The 19,861-nt window shown below is 42.3% G+C and overlaps 1 protein-coding gene and 1 pseudogene across 1 annotated transcript in view; one reads left to right on the top strand and one right to left on the bottom strand.

Annotated features, from left to right (window-relative positions):
* The window catches only part of AKNAD1 (AKNA domain containing 1), a 30,419-nt gene extending 15,578 nt beyond the window's left edge, over window positions 1–14,841 (top strand). The window contains exons 8-14 of the mRNA XM_039840995.1: window positions 2,413–2,634; window positions 5,434–5,531; window positions 8,674–8,796; window positions 8,890–8,997; window positions 10,824–10,905; window positions 12,912–13,041; window positions 13,795–14,841. Of these exons, the coding sequence (XP_039696929.1) occupies window positions 2,413–2,634; window positions 5,434–5,531; window positions 8,674–8,796; window positions 8,890–8,997; window positions 10,824–10,905; window positions 12,912–13,041; window positions 13,795–13,926 (895 nt within the window). The 3' untranslated portion in view covers window positions 13,927–14,841. The remainder of the gene's footprint in view (window positions 1–2,412; window positions 2,635–5,433; window positions 5,532–8,673; window positions 8,797–8,889; window positions 8,998–10,823; window positions 10,906–12,911; window positions 13,042–13,794) is intronic.
* On the bottom strand, window positions 610–728 carry LOC120585300 (uncharacterized; annotated as a pseudogene).
* Window positions 14,842–19,861: the final 5,020 nt, after the last annotated feature.

Here is a 19,861-nt window from a genome sequence, read left to right as displayed (position 1 = left end):
ACACGCTCCCAGGTGATGCCAATGCTGCTTCTGGGGGCCACACTTGGAGATGATTTCATTATGAATGAATTGGAAACACTGGGATTAAAAACCCCTGGGTCTAAAACGATAATGACAAAATTATAATAAGCAGTGAAATAAGTCTGTTGGTTCAGAACCTTACAGTTTGTGAAGACTTTTTGCAGAAGAGAAGTTGCAGACTTAGAAAGGTGAGAAGACTTGTCCGGAGCCAATGACAGGAGACTTTAGATCCCGGGTGTCCCAAGTCAGGCGGCACCTCCTGCATTTTGCTAATGTAAATCTACCTAAAATGTGAGTGCACGGTACCCCTGTCAGCCTACAAGTAGTAGAAAGCACAGGGGGGCGGGAAATGGAAGGAAAAAAAAACTTTACTATTTTAAATTACAAAAGCAACATATGCTTATGAAAAGAACATCAGAAAACAGGGAAAATTGTGAAGAATATCTCACTGAAAGAACATAACTGCTATTTTAGTATATATCTGTCCAGCCTTTTTTACTTTTTTATTATTATTTTTTAAGTGAGGCAACACTTGGTTGACCTCACAGATTACAAGGACCTTGTCATCTTACAATCCCTTATTTTTTAGGCCTACAGTTCCTGGTCTTCCTAGGTGGTCTCCCATCCAAGAACTAACCAGGCCCCGCCTTGCTTAGCTTCCAAGATCAGATGGCATGGGGCTTGTTCCGGGTAGCATGGCTGTAGGCTCTCCAGCCTTTTTTTTTCTCTGCACACACTGGGGATCTTGATGCATCACTTAGAATAAACCCACAGTTCTTCTTTAAAAGAACTGCATCATATTTCAATATATGGATATCCCCTATTCATTTAATCCATCTGTTTTTTAGTGGACATTTACTTTTTTCCATTTCTTTGATATTATAAACACTGCTTCAGGTGACACCATTTTATATGCAAGCTTTTCCCATAGGTGATTATTTCCTTAGGATAAAAACCTAGGAGTGCAGTTCGTGGTTTAAAGACTACACACCGTAGACTCAGACCGACTGGCCTTCGATGGTGCGCGTCCACGCCCGCCCACAGAGGACAGGTGGTGCCTCCGACTGACGCAGCCCGGAGTTTTGTATCTTTTTCTTCCTAATCTTTGCTTAAGTGATAAGTGAAAAATTGGCATCTGTATTTCTTTGGTTATTTGTGAAATTTAACCCATTTTCCCATGTTTCTTGGCTGTTTCCACGTCTTTTTCGACAACATCAACATTTTAACTCATGTTTTGCAAAACTGAAAGCACAGTCAACTTTTTTTAAAAAGGCAGGCAACTGGGAAAACATTAAGAGCAAATGAAGTTCGACATTGAGATTTTTATCGTACAAAGTGCTCTGACTAGTGCACAAAGGAGCAGAATGTGGTGATGAGCACAACCTTATGAGCTAGGGGCAAATCCCAGCTCTGCCCCTTAGTCTCTGTGTGACCTTGCCAACCTGCTTAAATTCTCTGAGCCTCAGATTACTTCATCATTAAAATGAGACAACATGCCGAGATGGTGGGAGGAATAAAGGAGGCCACGTGAGACTCACCTGGCATAATAAGCAATCATCAAATGGTGGTATTTATTAATGAGAAAACACTGAAATCCTCCAAAAAGTTAATGGACAAAAAGTATGAAATAAAAAGTCACAAGTAGGAAACACAACTAACAACTAAGCATATGGGAAAACATTTCTCTCCTTTAAAAACAGGAAATGCTAATCGACACGAGATGCCACCACCACTCCCTCTCTAAATTAACAAAAACATTTTCAGGTGATAATTCCTGATGCGGAGGAAAGTGTAGTCAAACCGAGCGGCCCACATTATTTGTTGGTGGCTGTGTAATTCGTACTTTTGTGGAAAGCAATTTGGCAATTCGTATCATCACGCATAGTCGCACATTTTGACCCAGACCCTTCCTAAGGCAGTAGTTCAAATATGGAAAAAGCTATCTGTACAATGATTCTTACGTCAGCATTGTTTATAATGGCGAGAAAAGCGCTTTATGTAAAGGGTAAAATTACAGTAAGACACACACACTGGGTGGTGTCAGCCCTTTCAGGTCAGTATTCCTTTTTGTGTGTGTTAAAAAGGACATATGAACAATAATTTAGGCCTCTAGATAGTCCCTGAACCTGATTTAATTAATAGTTGAATGCACATCTTTGGGAAAGCTTTCAGAGCTCTACTACCCAGTGGTCAGATTGATAGATTTAAAAATCATCTTCTAAAACCCTCTGATGGAGCATCGGGTCATTTGAAACTAAAGGGAAAAACGGGGAGATACTGATCTGTAAATTAGATTTTAAAATCTGGTTGGAGAAGGAAAGAAGTCGAGCCAGTGTTGCGGGTTCTTTTTCTGAGCCCCAGGCTGTTGTAGCCAAGCCCCCACTGAGCGAGGAATCAGAAGGCAGCAACCCTGAGATGGTGGGTGAGCTCAGCCGAGCCTGAGCTGCTTGCTGGGCTGTGCACGAGCGGCCAAGGGATGAGTCACTTCCTCGGTCACAGCCGCATCTGTGTGTGCTTTGTGGTGCAGGAGGACCCCAGCAAGGCCTCCGGAAAGCAGAAACACGCAGAGACAACCAGTCGGAGCTGTGCCTTCTGCCATCGGATCTGTGAATGGTGAGGGCTTTTTGCTGCTGAACTCCCAGGGTGGGTGGGAGCCAGTACTGGGATAATAATGCCAGTGAGAGTGGGCGTCAGCGGACTGACCGGGTGCCAGAAGCCACGGCTGAGCGCGTAGCCCAGCCTCCCTCCCAACTTAAATACCTCTAACAGTGCCTCTCCGCTGGGGACAGCATCCAAGTTACCAGGGAGATTTTTAAATAATGCAAGTGCCTCAGCCCCGCCTACTCTATCAGCTTGCCAGGGGTGGAGCAGTAGTAGGAACTCTTGCTTTAAATCTCCCCGGGTGATTCTGATAAGCCCCCTTGGTTAAGAATCATGCGTATAGCACGTAGAAGGATGGGGGGTTGACTGTACGCTCCCTTTGAACATTGTCCAGAGGAATATTATTGTACACCACTGCATACCAGCTCCCACCGTCACTACTCTTTGCTTGTGATGAGTGAAAATCTTCCCAGCTGAGTCCCACCTCTGCCCCCTGGTCCCACCTGAAATAAACCTAATTTCACATCTCAGGGCTTACTTCTCCCCATTCCTCAGGAGAAATCTTCCAGGTATGAGTTATAAATCATGGGCAAAGCTGTTGGTGTAGTATCCTACACCGACATTAAAGGAGATACCTTTAATGTTTTGGAAACACTCATTGGATCAACTGTTAGCCCACGTGGATTCAGAATCATTTATTCGAAGCTTCTATCGGTGAGCGAGAGAGGCAGCACCTCCACGCTCAGGAGGCACGGTGGATGATGGCAAAGCCTGGCTAATTTACCTTTGAAAGGTCAAGGTGTCAAGGAGGGAGGAGCTGTTTAGCAACCACTATTACGTGTGTGTTTGGATCGGATCGGCCTCTAATAGAAGCAGAGGACAAGGTCTGAAAGACCGAAGTTTCCTGTTAGGAAGCATTCCATCATGGGAACGGGCACTCATCATAAGTGTCTCACTGAGTTTCCGCCCCCCCAAAAAAGAAACAGCCCGGTGTTTGTGCTAAAATTACTAGGCGTCATCTGGTTGGGCCATTACTTTAAACCAACATGTCAGTCATCAGCTTTGACTCTAAATACAAGAGGCACTAGTGATGCTTACTTTCTGAGTCATCCCATTCCTACTATTTTTATTTATTGAATTAAAATCTAGATTTTGGATTTTTATATGTTTTATTAAGTGTAATAAAAATAATCTGACATTTAAAAAACATTTTCATTGAGCATTCAAGGTACTAAGTGTTTCTCTTCCAAATTCCTAGTCTAGACCCTACAGAGCCACTTAAGTACCAAGATAGGGACCTACATTCCAGATTAAATTTACTCTTTTATGGTGGACAAGATGGAAAGAAAAGCACTACCAAGTGTAAAATCAGATCTAACAGTGAATCTACTGCCGGGGAGTAATGAGACATACACGATTTATAAATTGAAAGCTTGGTAAACAGCATAATCCCTGAGGAATTAATTGAACGGAGGGTCACATACCTTTTACTCTTTTGGAAGATTAACTCTCAGATGGAACGTTCTTTATGAGGTTGCTGATGACATACTGTTTGCAGGATATTTGTGAAGTGGTACGTATATGCGAATAACACATATGCTACAGGTAAAGTGCTTATCTCTTTGTGTTATTTCCGATGCAGAATTTTGGATTTCAGCTACTAAAACTTTCTTCTCGGGTAGAATTGCCCTTAGCTTGTTTGGTTTGGCAAGAAGATTTCAGTGCACAAAAGAAGTTTAAAAAAGGGAGAAAAAGTCATGTGTTGCACTGAACTCAAATTGAGCGAGATCCAAGCTTTCCATTTTGGAGAGCAGATGTTCAAATGCCCTAGAGGAGGAGGGTGGGGACAGAAAATGAGGTGTGACTCAGGAGGAGAGCATGTTTTTCCAGGAGGACGAGGGGAAGAACCGGGCTTCACAGCCCCCAACTCCAAACTCGAGCGCTGTGCCTCTCTCCTCCGGCAGCGACCCAGGCCCTGGCAGACCTGCACGCAGCTCCAAGCCACACCGCAGGCTCACATCCCACCCCCCGGGGATTGGTCGCCTGCCAGCTCACGGGCTCGGTCCAGGATATCTTCTTGGGCACAGTGCCCTCCACAGGAAGAATGAGCAACCTTCCCTAGGGGCTATTATTCTATCCCAGGGGCTGAGCAAGAGCTTTAAGAATTGTTAGTAATTAGAATCCCTATGGGGGAGTGAGAATTTTTGTGGAGGGAGAGGCACAAGCTACAGTCAGGTCAGAGGAAGCCTCTGGTAACAATTTAGGGAATCTTTCTAATGCCCCCTGGTGGCCTTGTGCAGCTTAAATTAAGCCCAGATGCACATTCCCCCGTCCACTGTCACCCTCTGGCCCCACAGACACTGCACAAAATCCACCCGACTGGACTTTTTGGAAATACTCAGCTTGCACTTAGGGAGCCAAAGCCACGTGACCTAGTGCTGACATATAGCAGCTTCTTTCCTGATTTGAACTGATTTTGAGACATGAATATGAAGAAAACTCCAAATCTTACAGTTCCATACTCCACATTTTGATATTATGTGTGTATGTGTGATGATGAGATATTATCCTCTAGTGAACAGATTCACTTTTACTGTTCGGTAACTATGATCTTATCAGGCCAAACTGTGGAGGGTACAATTTTATAGGGGAGCTCTCAGGCAACAGGGCCCCTGAGGATGACATGCCACTCGCTCCTACATTGTTCCAGGCTCTGATAGAAGACATTTAACATTTCAGCTTTACCGATACACTCACTATCTCTGTTAGAAGTGTACTAAAAGTTTACGGGATCTTATGCACCTTTTTTAGGAAGCAAAAAATGGAGAAAAAAGGCCATAGAAGGATCAACTGCAGAAGGTTTCCCATTGTCCTCCAAGAAAAGGCACTGCACCCAAATTCAATCCTCAGTGAGTTGAGGGGCCTGGGGCTGTGGGTGCTCAGTGGTCACGGTCCCCCTCCAAGGGGTCTGCTTGTAGAGGGCCGGCCCTAGACGAGGGCGGCACATGATGTTTTTTGGTTTGTTTGTTTTTGCAAAATGTACGAAATTCAAAATTGAATGAATTTAAATAAGATGCTGTCAAGTAGGGTGACGATGCCAGCAGCTGCGTCTGGCTGGAATCACGTGGCTCTGTGGACTCGGTCATCGGTGGCCTCGGTCCTGCATGTCACCATCTCCCAGTGTGACCCACAGCGCGAACCTACCCTGAGGCAGCTGCTGCTGACCTGTCTGTACGCGTTTCCAGAAGACAAGAAAGTCAGGGCCGGGAGGAGACCCAGCGTTCCAGTGCATGGGATTCGGTGGTTTTCAGTCACAGGAGCCTTTCCTCAAAGATGTTTTAAACAGAAAAACATTTCCTGGCAGAACTGGGTGGGGTCGAGGTAGGGCCGAGGCCTCCCTGCTCAGGCAGCTCCTGAGCATGAAAAATCACCACCCGCGCCTCATCTACCCAGCTTATGCATGAGGAAGCCGGGAGCCAGAGAGCTAACGAGGCTGGCCGTGTTCACACGGCCACTTAGACAAGAGCCTTTCCTTCAACTCACTATTGTTTGTCACATTTAGTTCTATTTCTTCTCTATAGATGACACATTTTCTAATAATAATAATAATAATAAATAGGTTTAGCGGATTGAACATTTACTATACCAGATGCTATAACAGAATAGAGCTTTTTGAAGTATGGTCAGAAGGCCTCTTGGGGTCCCTAACACCCTTTCGGGGGGCATGAGGTCCTCTCTTTTCTAGCTACATATCTACACGAGGCCAATATTGCAACAGATTGAATGCAGATGCAGCTATGGAATCCAGCTGCTTTCTATTAAGCCAGATATTCAAGATACTTGCCAAAACATAAAATATGCCACTCTTCTAATTTTTTTTTTATTTTCAAAAGTTAGTTTTCATTAAAAAAATGTTATTTTGTTGGGCTCGGTGAAAAAGGTGAAGGGATTAAGAAGTACAAATTGGCAGTTACAAAATAGTAATAAGGACGTAAAGTACAGCATAGGGAATACAGTCAATAATACTGTAATAACTATGAATGGTGCCATGTGGGTACTAGACCTATTGGAGGAATCACTTCATAAATTATGTAAATGTCTAACCACTGTGCTGCACACCTGAAACTAATATTGAATGTCAACTATAACTAAAAAATTTAAAAAATTAAAAAACATTATTTTGTTAATATAAAATTATTTTTGTTTTTAAATGACAGGTAAAATATTTTTTTAATTTCTCAGTTTAAAAAAAATTTTTAAAACACCTCAGGACTGCCCATTCAGTCTTATATAAGCAAAAATAATTTGAAATTTATAGACAGATATTTCTCTACCAACCCACCTTCAGCTGACTGAATATTTTTACCACAGGTATATAAAATGGTATATATTATGATATATGATAGATAAAACTACATAAACAAAAGCTCTTTAGGGTCCTCAATTTTAAGAGTGTAAAAGGGTTCTGAAATTAAAAATTTGAGAACTGTTAACATGTGTATATCATTTAACTATCACAATATATCTGTATGGTAGGAATTCTCATCTTTATTTTATAGATTAAAAAAATGGAGGCTCAGAGAAATTGTCTTGCAGTGTCAAGAAGGTGGTGTATTACTTATCTGCGGCTGGGTAACAAAGGATTCCAAAACTTAATGGCTCAAAACAACAAACGCCCACCCTTTCTGTGGGTCAGGAGTCTGGGAATAGCTTACCTGGGTGGTTCAGGTGCAGTGTCTCTCACGAGGCTGCAGTCAAGACGTTGGCCAGTACTGCTGTCATCTGAAGGCTTGAGTGGGGAAGAGATCTGCTTCCAAGATGGGCACTCACATAGCCACCAGCTGCTTGAGTGTCATTAAGACATGATAGTCATTTCTTCCCAAGTGATCCAAGAGAAAGACCAAGAATGGAAACGTCAATATCCTTTACGACCTAGTTTAGGAAGTTATATGCCATCACTACTGCTTTATTCCCTTTATTAGACACAAGTCACTAAATCCATTCCACACTCAAGGAGAGAGGAATTAGACTTGACTTTTTGAATAGCATGTCAAAAAAATCATGGACATATTTCCAACCATCATAGCTAACAAATGGCAGAGCCAGGCTTCACACGCAGGCCTATAGAACCTTGGACACTTTGGACTGTACGATACAACCTTCCCAGGGGAAGCCCCTGTCTTCTACCTGTAATTTTCTCGGATTGAGGATCAAGAAGGCATTCGATGACGATGAACTGAGTGATAGCTGAGGAAGAAAAACACCTTCCTAAGGCTCCTTCCATTGGAACTTACACTTGGAAAGATGCTGTTACAATGAGTGTGGTCGTGAGTGCATCAAGGCTGGCAGTGCCGGCAGAGTCGCGAGCGCATCGAGGCCGGCGGCACCGGCAGAGGCTTTGTCCCCTGGCCTCAGCAATCTTGGAGCTGAGATGCTGCTTGAACACTAAGCCTGACATGCTCACCCGCCCGGCCTGGGCTCCCACGCTTTGGCCTCGCCTGGAGCGCTCCACTGCCCGCAGCCTGCCGAACAGGACCTGCACCAGACACACATGCTCACTGCTACTGGCCTCTCCACGGCACCGATGTGGGCGAAGCTGTGATTCAGGTTCCTATATGGGCTTATGACATGGGGGAAAACCATCTTTCCAACTTCCTGGTGACAAAACGTAAGCTCTTGGCCACAGCAGGGTCTGAGATGAGAACAGGGACGTATGAGGGCAAATCTGGGAAAACTACAAACGCAGCGTGGTCTGACAATCCAAGGGGCCACGTCCTCAGAGAGCCACCCATTCAGCAGACCCTTATTAAGCATCCACACATGCCAGGCACATTTAGAGACTTCCACCTTGAGTCAGAACTGTTATCACAACATCTCTCAGCCGCCAGAAAGGGATCGATCCCCAGTGTCACTCCCCGGGCAGGCAACAGCCCTGGGTAACACAGCTGGGGGAGCTGAGCGCTGGTGTCTAACGCATACCCAGCATTGCCACTCATTTTATGACTCTAATCCAGGAACTCACACTTCCTTCGTGTCTTTTGGCTTTTTCAGGCCCTGAAACAGGACACAGCTGCTATTTCACTTCCGGCACTGGACTGCGGAGTAATAAATGTGAGACCTGCGGCACTGACATGCACCGGTCCCCAAGAGTCTGCCACAAAGAACCACTTAAAGGTGAGGGCGACAGCGGGGCCTCGGAAAAAAGGCAGACGTGGGCACAGCTGTTGTTCCCAGGCAATTGAGTTATTTTTAATCTTTTCTTTTTAGAATTTCATTACAGATACAACACCCCAGGACAGAATTACTTAAATCATAGCGAAAGACGTGCCTTTGTCCCGCTTCACTTTTTAAATGAAAATAAATATTCTTCACCTTGTAAGTACATCTCCTGTATAATCTAATCTTTGTGGGCGGCTTAGTTTCCCTGTTACAGGAGACCTACATCACGCTAGCCACTGCTTCCACTTGGGGTGCCCCCTGCTCTCCCCAGTCTGCTGCCCAGGCCTCCAGCTTCCCCATCCAGCCCTGCTCCTGGATGGCAGCAGGCTGCACTGAGGCTGGAGATATGAAATCCTAGCAAGAAAGGACTTTGAAAGTTACTCAGTGCTTTACCAGTGCAACCTGGTAACAAATCATCAATATTTGTTGAACAAATGACCAACTGAATAATCACTAATGTTATTATTCAAGAGCGGCAAAAGTTTTAACTACATCCCTACCAACAGTAATCATGTAAAGAAACAGGCTATTTTTTACAATCCTTAAACATCATTGCTAATCTCTATGCAAAATTTTGCTGTCTTAGAAAAAAAATCAAAATCCCACAAACATTTGTTTATAAAGATGAGTAAGTCATGGCTCCTCCCAAGGCATTTACAGTCTATTTTGAGAAAGGAACTCATACCGAAATAAGGAAAGCTCATAGCAAAATGCGCTAAGTGCTAACAGCAAAGTCAGAGTGTACTAAGAACAGAGGAGGGAAGGAAATACTTCTCGTTTTGCCTCTGACATCCCTTTCTGGTGGGGAAGTTCATACCTTCAAAGCATGCTCTTCCCCTCCCTGGAGACAGGCCACGTTTCTTACCTCTCACAACTGCCATGTCCAAGACTAAAGAATGCCATTTACCTGCTGTATCAGCTGTGCCTCCTCTACCCATCCCTAGCTGCCAAACCCTCCAGTTGTACTGTCAAGGTGACAGTGACTCTGCAGAAGCGACGGGGCAGCTTTCTTTACTATCTCCTTGGTCTTTGGGTCTACAGATCATGAGACCTATTATTCCAATATATGGCAAGCAGCTGAGTCAGCTGAAATGTGATCTTGAACTCCATGAGTAAACATACAGTGGCCAAGAGGGCAGAAGTCACAGGGAGGCATTGTTTTCTGTGTTAATAAAGAAGCTTCCAGAAATTGGAAGGAACAGAAAATGGAGTGGGTTGCCACGGGAAGACGAGCCCCATCTCTAGACTGTGAGACAATGTGCTTTGTCGGGACATTGTACTACGTAGACTGGACTGGATGGAGCTGGATCAGATGACTCTGTGGTCCTTTCCGACTCTGAGTTTCTGTGTTTCAAATAAAATCCAAAATTATATTTGGAGACTACTGAAGGATTAAGACTGAGCTCATCATGCCTCTGGTCATCACGACTCAATCTGGGTGGTCGGCATGACTAAATTTGGACTTTCTGGCTACTGCTACCAGAGACCAGTGAATAAGGAGAGCTGGAAAGAGAGAGAGGTAGACAGAGAAGAGAGGAGGAAGAAGAGGGGTGACTTTCCTACATTTATCTTCTTTTCTGTTTGGTCTCTATTTTCTAGAATTGTCTTAGTGACCTGTTAGTTTCTAACTCCTAGGGTCCTTGCTCCTAAAGTTGGAAAGAACTTGAGAAACCCAACTGGTTCGACCTCTTGGAAGATGATCTCCCTCCATTTTCAGATGAATTAGATAGACATGCCCAGGTCACACGGCTAGCAGCTGGTCTCTTGTCTGCTAAATAAGACCCCTTTAAAAGTTGGATTTCTTTTCCCGAATTCTTTGAATGAAGAATACTTGAGAGAAAGTTCTGTGTTTTATGTTCCCTAATTTTCTTAATAAATTTTTATGAAATATTTCATCCACACAGAAAAGTTCACAAAATGATACCCACCATTTGAGGATCATTTTTGATGCTCTGAATTTAATCACAGCTAATATTTTTCAGCTTGTTCAAAACCAAAATGGATCTGTTCCCAGAGAGCAAATTTGAAATCCCCTCAAGATGAACATGAGCCTGTACCAGGGAAGTAAGTATTTATTTTATTATTATTATTGATAACAAAAATGGCTACCCATTGGTTGAGTGCATACTATGTGCTTATAGTGCATTGTTACCCACCCAAGATCCTCTAGATCATAGTTAGAGGCAGGCTTCAAAGTTAAGTCTGGCTAATACTTCAATTATTCATTTATTCTTTCAACAAATATTTGCATGTCAATAGCAGGGTGCTGTGCCAGGTGCTGAGGATATAGTAACAAAGTCAACTATTGCCCCTTCATGGAGCTTACTTTTTTGGTAAAGAAGCCAGTCTTTGTTAAGTGCCAAGAGGTGGGCATAAGAGTGCTATTATCTAATTTGGAGGTTAGGGAAGCTGAGCTCCAAAGGTTATGTATGAACAAACCAGCAAGGAGATGCAGGGGTACAATTGAGGCGGGTACAAACTAAGAGAGCTTCCTGATGTGAAAAGCCCCTTGGCGAATTCGGGGATGGTCTGGCTGGAGCCTGAGACAGGCGGTAGCGGGGGATGAGCTGGGGCTGGTGGGACAGGCTGGGCCAGACTGTGCAGGGGCTTGTCAGTTACAGTGATTTCAGACTCTTAGGTAAACTGGGAAGTCAATAAAGTCTTTTAACCAGGGAGTTTTTAAAGTTTTTAGTGTTTCAAAAGATCACTGTAACTGCTGAGGGGGAAAGGGTGGCAGGAGTCAAAGGCTGGAGGATGGAGACCGAATGGAAGACTAGAGCAAAAGCCCAGGAGAGATAACGGCAGCTTGGCCAAGGACGGTAGAAGTGGGAGGAGACGTGTCTAGCATTCAAGCTTTGCTTCAGAGGCAGAGTCAGTAGTGTAGCAGAGCGGTCAAGAGTTTGGCCTCTGAAGTCACACTCAGTCTGTACCCTCTACCCTCTACCGACTGCAGTGCAGGGTTTAGGAACGTGGCCTCTGGAGACTTCTTGGGTTTGGATCTTCGCCCTGGGTTCTCGGGCGGGTTGCCTGACCTCTGTGCCTCCCGTTCCCCCTTATATTTCTGTTATTCCCCAAATGAGAGTAATAGTGCTGGATCCATTGAGGATTGAGCCAATACATAAAGCACTTAGGAAGGTACCTGATTCATATAAGCACTCAGCAAGTGATGGCTGTTACTGTTGAGAGTGGGGACACAGAGCACTCTGAAACCCACACCCTTCCCACTGCGCTGCACTGCCAAGCCTGCCCGGCTTTTCATTAGCTAGGGGCCCCTGACACTCAATCACCTCTCAACTGGAGGACAGATCCAATTTGTTGAACCAACTCACAGAGCCAACTGATGTTAACGTGGCAGGGGGAGAGGGAGGAAGAAAGGCTTCAAGTCACAAGCATTTGAAGTCAGACTTTGTGGAGATGATACTGCTCACAGTGTCAGGCAAGGTTTTGTGGTGTCCCTTAGGGCCACTACTCATGGTTGTGCAAAGCGTTCACTCCAGGTAGTGCCCTTCATGAAGGCCTTGTGAATGAAACCCCCCAGAGCTACTCAGGGTACAACCTGCATAAATGTGCACAGCGGCCCTGGCACCCCTCAGTCACCTACCGCGGACGCTGGACCATCTCTAAGGGACGGTTATAGTGTCATGGTCCGCGGGAGCCTGTTTACTTAAAGAGGTACTTTTATTTTCCTACTGCTGCTGCCTCCTTACTATGTAAGTTCACTAGTGCGAGAACTCAACTAAAAATGCGTGGAGTTGGCAGATTTGAGTATTTATAAATATAGAGGGTAAAATGTTGACCCCATAACAATGAAAACTGAATGAAAACCTCTTTGGAGTCCTGCCTCTTTCGGTGTTAATGGAAAAGGAGTCGGATTCCGGGAGGACACGCCCTTCATGGTCATGGGAACCACCTTTTCCTGAAGCTCGGCCGTGGTCAGCCGCAAAGGGCCTGAGAGCTACGAAGGCGAAGGGTGTCCGGAGGCCTCACCTCCGCCACGCAGCACGGGGCAGGCCGAGCCACGGCGTGTGCGTGGCGCTTTACACAAGTATCACTGTGCTTCTGCCTTCCAGAAAAAATCTTAAGGCTTTCACGACCTACAGTTCACACCTTGCTACATCCTTACCCCATTTCCACTCTTGCAGGATTTCTGGAAGCAAATACTTAAGCAACTTTAGCGGTATTGAAGAAACGAAATCTGAGGTGAGCACGCAGGAATAAGGCATTAAAACGAGTCCTTGCAGCTTGTGTTTGTTCTTGATGACCACAAAACTGATGGCTTTAAAATTCTTACAGTATGGGGGCATCGTAAAATGCTCTACTAAAAACAATGTGTGCTCAGCACTAACATAAAGCCTGAGCAACCACACGGTTTGCATTATTCCTAAATTGTTCCAAGGGGAATTTCCTGGAAAAAGCGTTTTGTGGGTGGTGCCTCAGCTACAGGACGCCCCTGGCCCGGGCCTGAAGGCGCTGGAGCCAGCTCCTAGCGACTCATGGGTCTGTTCCAGCGACACCCGGGCTAAAGCTGCGAGCTGTTCCTATTTTCAAATCAGTAACTCTAATCCCAGGCCACTTTCAAATGCTTCCATGTCCACGCGCCGTATCTGTGGGCCCTCTCAGTGGTTATGTCCCGAAGTCCCCTTCGCTGACCCCCAAAAGCTTTCCTTTCTCACAGATCTCTTTCTCTACAGCAGGGAAACAGCCCGGCAGGTTGCTGACCTAACCCTCTGATTCATGCTCATCAGTCATATGTTAGTCTTTTTTCTGTCACTTACCCCCCAAAATATATTCCATCTCAGACTGGTTTCCTAGGAAACCAACCCTCAAAAACAGACTGGGTAGAAAATAGAACACTCTAAAAATTCTACCTCACAATGTTTAATAAGAGAGAACCTAATTCACTAAACAGAAGTAAATTTATGTAATTAAAATGTGTGGACTTTTCTTTTGTAGGTTTTAAACTTGTCTTTGGATTATGCCCTAAGGACAGCAACCATTTTGAAAGAAACTACTGATCAAATGATTAAAACTATTGCAGAAGATCTTGCTAAAGCACAGAAATGGAGGAATCAACTGAAATACTAGTTTGACCCAAGGCGACCAAGGATTTTTTAAAAAGCAAAGAAAACTTGATCTTTCCCTCCCCCCAAGTATTTACTTATTACACAATTTAGGAAGATTGTGATAGGAAGATTATTTCTACAGAAAACATCAAAATCATAAGAAATGGGGGACACAAAGTGCTTAAATGAAAAAAAGGGGATATGATTCTTAAAAATCAAACCAAGTATTTATTTAAAAATAAATGTTATTCTTAACTCCTAATAAAAGAAATCAAAACAGTAAAAAATATTTTTACCTTTCAGTATGTCAAAAAGAAAGAGAGAGAGACAGACAGGCAGGCAGGCAGACACCGACCTAGCGTCAGTGAGGATGGGGAAGAAAGGCACTCTCCTACACAGCCAGAGGAAGTAGAAACTGGTACTATCTTGTTGGAAGGGAAAGTGATAATATCTATCAAATTCTATAAACTCTAAAAGCACTTACCCTCTGAGCTGCAATTCCACACTAGCAATTCACTTCTCGGGTAGTCACACAATAGGCCCCTCTAAGTGTGGAAAGATGGCCACCAGAGCCCCATGGGAATAGCCCCAGGTGGAACTGATCTAAATATCCTGTGACGATTCATAAATAACAGCAGTCATACAATGAATACTCTGCAGTCACTGAAATGAATGAGATGGATTATCTGCAAGATAATGAAAAAAAGGATGATACCTAACAAATAAACACAGTGTGACCTTTTGTGTGTTTTTCAAAGGGACTATATACTTTCTGGAAAGCACACACAAATATTCAGTGGACCTCTAAGAACTGGAACTGGGAGTTTTGTGGGGATGGGAAGGATTGTTACTTTTCATTGACTTTCTGTACTGTATAAAATTATATGTTTATAAATTATTTGATTAAAGATCTCTTGAAGTCAGAAATATGCAAAAACGATAGTTATAGATTAATGAAATTTGGGACAAAAGTGAAAATTCATTACAACTGTGGACCAGGGATTAAGTAAATTTATAACATTTTATGTTGAATGTCAGAACGAGATTTGGATTTGCTTCTTTAAGGCTGATTTATAATCTCCTTAATGACAGAGTAGCAAATTACTGGTTCTTTCCCTCCTTCCTGAGGCCTCCATTCACTCCAAACATGCAACAAATGGCTTTCCAAACCCCAGAGCTTTGCTCAGTGGGAAAGAGTGAGTTGAATCTATTCCCGCTTTGAAGATTTTGTGCTAAGGCAGCTGCTATTTGTCTAGCTGGATGGAGACTGAGCTATTTTTAACTTTGGGGCTTCAAAACTGGTTTTGGGTACCTTTAAAGAGAAAAAGCAGCCACTAGCCTGAAGATAGCTCTGACTTTGTGGCTAAATTTACCTTAAGCAGTAGCACTATAAGACAGTGAAGACTGGTAGCAGTATTTTAAGAGAGAAAAAGGAACTCATATGCACTAAGAGCTTCTAGGTTCAACACTCAGCTAAATACAATCACAACTTGATAACCTGTTTTACGTGCCAAGCATCACTAGCCTGTCCCCAAGTTTAAAATTACACACTTCTTGGTTGAAGTATTCTTAAACAATTCATTAGTTCTTAACCTTTTTTGGTTCGATCGTCTGAGAATCTCAAAATATATGAACACACACGATTTTGCAAGTTTTTAAAAGTTCATGGACACCTGAAGCAAATCCATGGAACTCAGGTTAGAGAGGACTACCATAAATGAATGTTCCTAATGCCTCAAATTACCCTTTAGAGAAACTTACTATGGTAACCATTTTTGATTTAAAAATATGACCCATCTCTGCTTTATTAAACTGTACTCTAAATGAATTTTATATTTCTCGATGATTCAGGGCCACTAGGAACAATCACTGCAACATGACTAATCCAAGAAACAAATAGGGTAAGGTCCTTAAGGTGTTCTGACAGTGCTACGTAGGCTTTGATTTACAAGGGTAATTTTATATCTGATTCTGTAGCCTTGACTGTCCCCTCCCCCATTCAACTTCTTTGTGTGAATGCTGACAGACCTCTCTTCTAATTCTGCTGCAGTAATAAACCAGAAAAACAAGCTTGGTAAATGATTTTATCTCTAACACTGAGTCAAGGGGCTCGGGGTTGCTGAGGGCAACGGTGTTGTAATTAAACTGAAACACATGGCAGAACTCGCAGTGCAAAAGCCTCTTTGTGCTTGCTTCCTGCTCGAGGCTGCCAAGACCAAGACAGCAGGCCAAGGTGGGGCTGCAGAATCATTCTTTCACCTTTTTGAGTATCCAAGCCATCCACTTTAGTTAACTATCAGATGGTACAAATGAAAACTCATCTTTTTATCATGCCTATTGTAATCTTGTTAATAATTTAAAAGACCTAATTCATACTAAATATGAATATGTATTTATATTTAATACCCAAACTGTTTGGTAGTAAAAATTTTAATGTGGAGGAAGACAGTCCTTGCTCCCTTGATTTTAAAGAGATTTGCCTGCATCTTGATGAGATTCGCACGGGGTACCTGTAGCAGAACTGAGTTATGGAGGCATCGCATCTTACAAAATAAACTGCTAGGATCTGTGCCATTTGGGCTCAAATCCAAAAATTTTTGTGTCTTGTGAACTGCTATTTTTATGTATTTTTTGTGAATATGGCTGAACGACGTGAACCCACTATACTTTATGGACCGAGCACCTTTCAGCAGGAAGCAAAACTGCTTCAGTGATTTGAATAAATGGTTTGTTAGCTGCAACAACAAAAAAGCCTTTTTCTGGGTCTTGATATCAGAATGTGTCATTGCTGATTCTAGGGGGAGGGGAAATAGCTATACTAAGAAATTTATGTGAGATGACCTCTTATGTCTTCAAATTCAGGAACAGATTTAGAAAACAAAAGGTCTCTCCAATTCTAAGCCTAAAATATAAGTGAAATGTAGGCATCGAAGGATCTCACATCACTATGACAGAGCAAAGTGGCCACTGAGGTCACTAAATGGGCCAGTGTTTGCTGTCATCACACTCTCAGTTCCACGTGTCACAGAGCATTGGATTAGTCTAAATCTCTTCCACACGTTATTAACCCTGGACTGATAATTACCAAGGCAGAAAAGGATCTCAGGTAGAATCAGACACTGAAAATTAACCCTCTCACTGGAATGTACTGTTCTCATGCTTAGTATGTGAAAAGAGCTGTTTATTAATGTCGAGCCTTCCCTTCCACATACACATCCAGGTTAAACAACAGAACTTTGAGTCTTATTTTCCTCAGCTTTAAAATGGAGATGATAATAACAGTACCATCTCCTATCTTCACAGGATTAAATGAAGCAATGTAAAGACTTAAAAATGCTGCCTGGCCAAAAAGGAACCCTCATACACTGATGGTGGGAATGCAAACTGGTACAACCACTATGGATAACAGCATGGAGGTTCCTCAAAAAACTAAGAACTGAATTACCATATGATCCAGCAATCTCTCTTCTGGGTATTTACCCAAAAAACCTGAAAACGTTTATCCGCAAAGATATATGCACCCTGATGTTCATAGCAGTATTATTCACAATGGCCAGGACATGGAAGAAACCAAAGTGTCCTATGATAGATGACTGGATAAAGAAGCTGTGGTACATATTTACAATGGAATACTACTCAGCCTTAAGAAAAGATGAAATACTGCCACTTGCGACAACATAGATGGATCGATATAAGCCAGGTCAGACAGAAAAAGCTTAAAACCCTATGATCTCTCTCATATGTGGGATGTAAAACCGAAAATAACAAACAGGACAAACTAACAGATTCATGGAGACGAACTATGGATTACTGGTTACCAGAGGGAAGAGGGAGGGGGAGAGGAGGGAGATAGGGGTAAAATATTTGGTGATGGAAGGAAATCTAACTTTGGGTGGTGAACATACAATGCAATATATATATGACATACTGTTTGTTGAATTGTACACTTGCAACTTACTTGATTTTATTTATGTCACCCCAATCATTTTTAATAAAAAAAGAAAAAGAAAATATAGCCTCAGCCCTCACGAAGCTCACAATCAAATAAAGTTATACTACGGTGTAAAAAAAAAAATGCTGCCTGGTACATATAGAGCACTAAGAAAGCATTTGCACATCAATATTTTTTCATCGCTACTTAGTAAAATAGCAAGTTATGAAATTTTATCTCAAAAACAACTTTATATAAAAAATCTATTTGAAAAGAAGATCCAATTCACATGGAACCATGAAAGATATGGCAATATGCAGTACCTGTATGAAGAAAATGAAGATGCCAAAAGTCATAAAGACTTAAGTAAATGAAAAGACATTCCATATTCCTGAATATCAAGTTTCAATATTATCAGGATGTCAATTTTTCTAAGTTAACCTATAAATTAACTGCAAACCTAATGAAAATACCAAAATAACTTCTGGTATTAACAAAATAACGCTAAAGTTAATTTAGAAAAATGTAATAGCCAGAAAATTTCTGAAAAATCACAGTAATTTAGGTGTAGGTGGAGTAGAGATTATATCCATCATATATTAAAACATACAATGAATTGAAATACATAGGGAAAAAGAAATACTATATGCCTATTCAACAGAATCCAGAAAATAAACCAAAATACAAACATAAATTTAGCCTATGACAAAGGTAATAATTCAGATTATCTAGGGAAAAGAAATAAAAAAATCTGGTACAATATCTGGCTGTTTAGACAGAAATAAAGCTGGATTCCTGTTAAACACTGTATCAGTCAGGGTTCACAGTAGGAACAGAAACTCCTCTAGATACTTCAAGCAGAAAGAGATTTCACACAGAGAATTAGGTCCTTAAAAATCTTCAGAAAATCTGTAAGGGCAGAAACTGGAGATCACCATGCTTTTTAAAACCAAGGTCATATCATCATCATCTGTGATCCAGGGCACAGGAAGCTAGTGATGCTGCTGCCATGAGCACTGCCTCACACCCATGAAGCAGGAGACAGATACTGAAATGTGGAGCCTGGCTGCTTACCTGTCCACTGGCATAGGCAGGAGCTTACCTGTCCACTGGCATAGCCATAGTATATGCCCTCTGCCTCTTACCTCTCAAATCTTCACCAAATTATTGGAAAAATTTAACCTATTCAGAACCATATTTACCTCTGAGTCTGCAAAGCTTCATTTTTAGCCTTCCATCCCCTGTGGTATGGGATGGGAGGCATGGGACATAATGCTAAGTGCCAAGAGACAATATCTAGCATACATTCTCACACTAAAATCAATTCCAGATGAATGAGTTACCTGCAAAAAAATAAAATGAAACTATCACAATGTTCTAAAAGAAACAATGGGTGAACTAGTAATCTTGGGTGCAAAAGGTATTTCTAAGTATAACACAAAATTCAGAAACCACAAAGGAAAAGTGATGGGTTTATCTATATAAAAATTAAAAATGTGTATCTGTTATAGTATTTTAAACACACAAATACTTTGACCAACTATGTCGTTGCTATAAATTTATATTATAGAAATATTTGTGTAAGTTTGCAAACGTACCCAAACAATGCGCCATTATTTGTAAGAGCAAAACTCTGAAGACGAGTGATATATAAAATTGTGGTCCATCATATAACAGAACACTATGAGGCCAGGTAAAAGGACAAGTTTGAAATAAAGATGTCCCCTTTCCATAACACATGTGCATACATATCCTTACACAGTCATGCGCGGCGTAATGACACTTTGGTCAACAATGGACCGCATGTATGACGATAGTCCATAAGACTATAATGGAGTTGAAAAATTATCACCTAGTGACATCATAGCCGTCATAATGTCATAACGCAAGACATTATTCACATGTTTATGGGATGCTGGTATCAACAAACCTACTGTATAGCCAGCCATATAAAACTACATAGCAAATATAATTATGTACATTACGTAATACTTGATAGTGGTAATAAATGACTGTTACCAGTTTA

The sequence above is a fragment of the Pteropus medius genome, unplaced genomic scaffold, assembly GCF_902729225.1.
Source record: "Pteropus medius unplaced genomic scaffold, Ma_sr-lr_union100, whole genome shotgun sequence".
Taxonomy (NCBI): Eukaryota; Metazoa; Chordata; class Mammalia; order Chiroptera; family Pteropodidae; genus Pteropus; species Pteropus medius.
The sequence above is the reverse complement of the archived record's forward strand: the minus strand, read 5'-3'. Positions and strand labels throughout refer to the sequence as shown.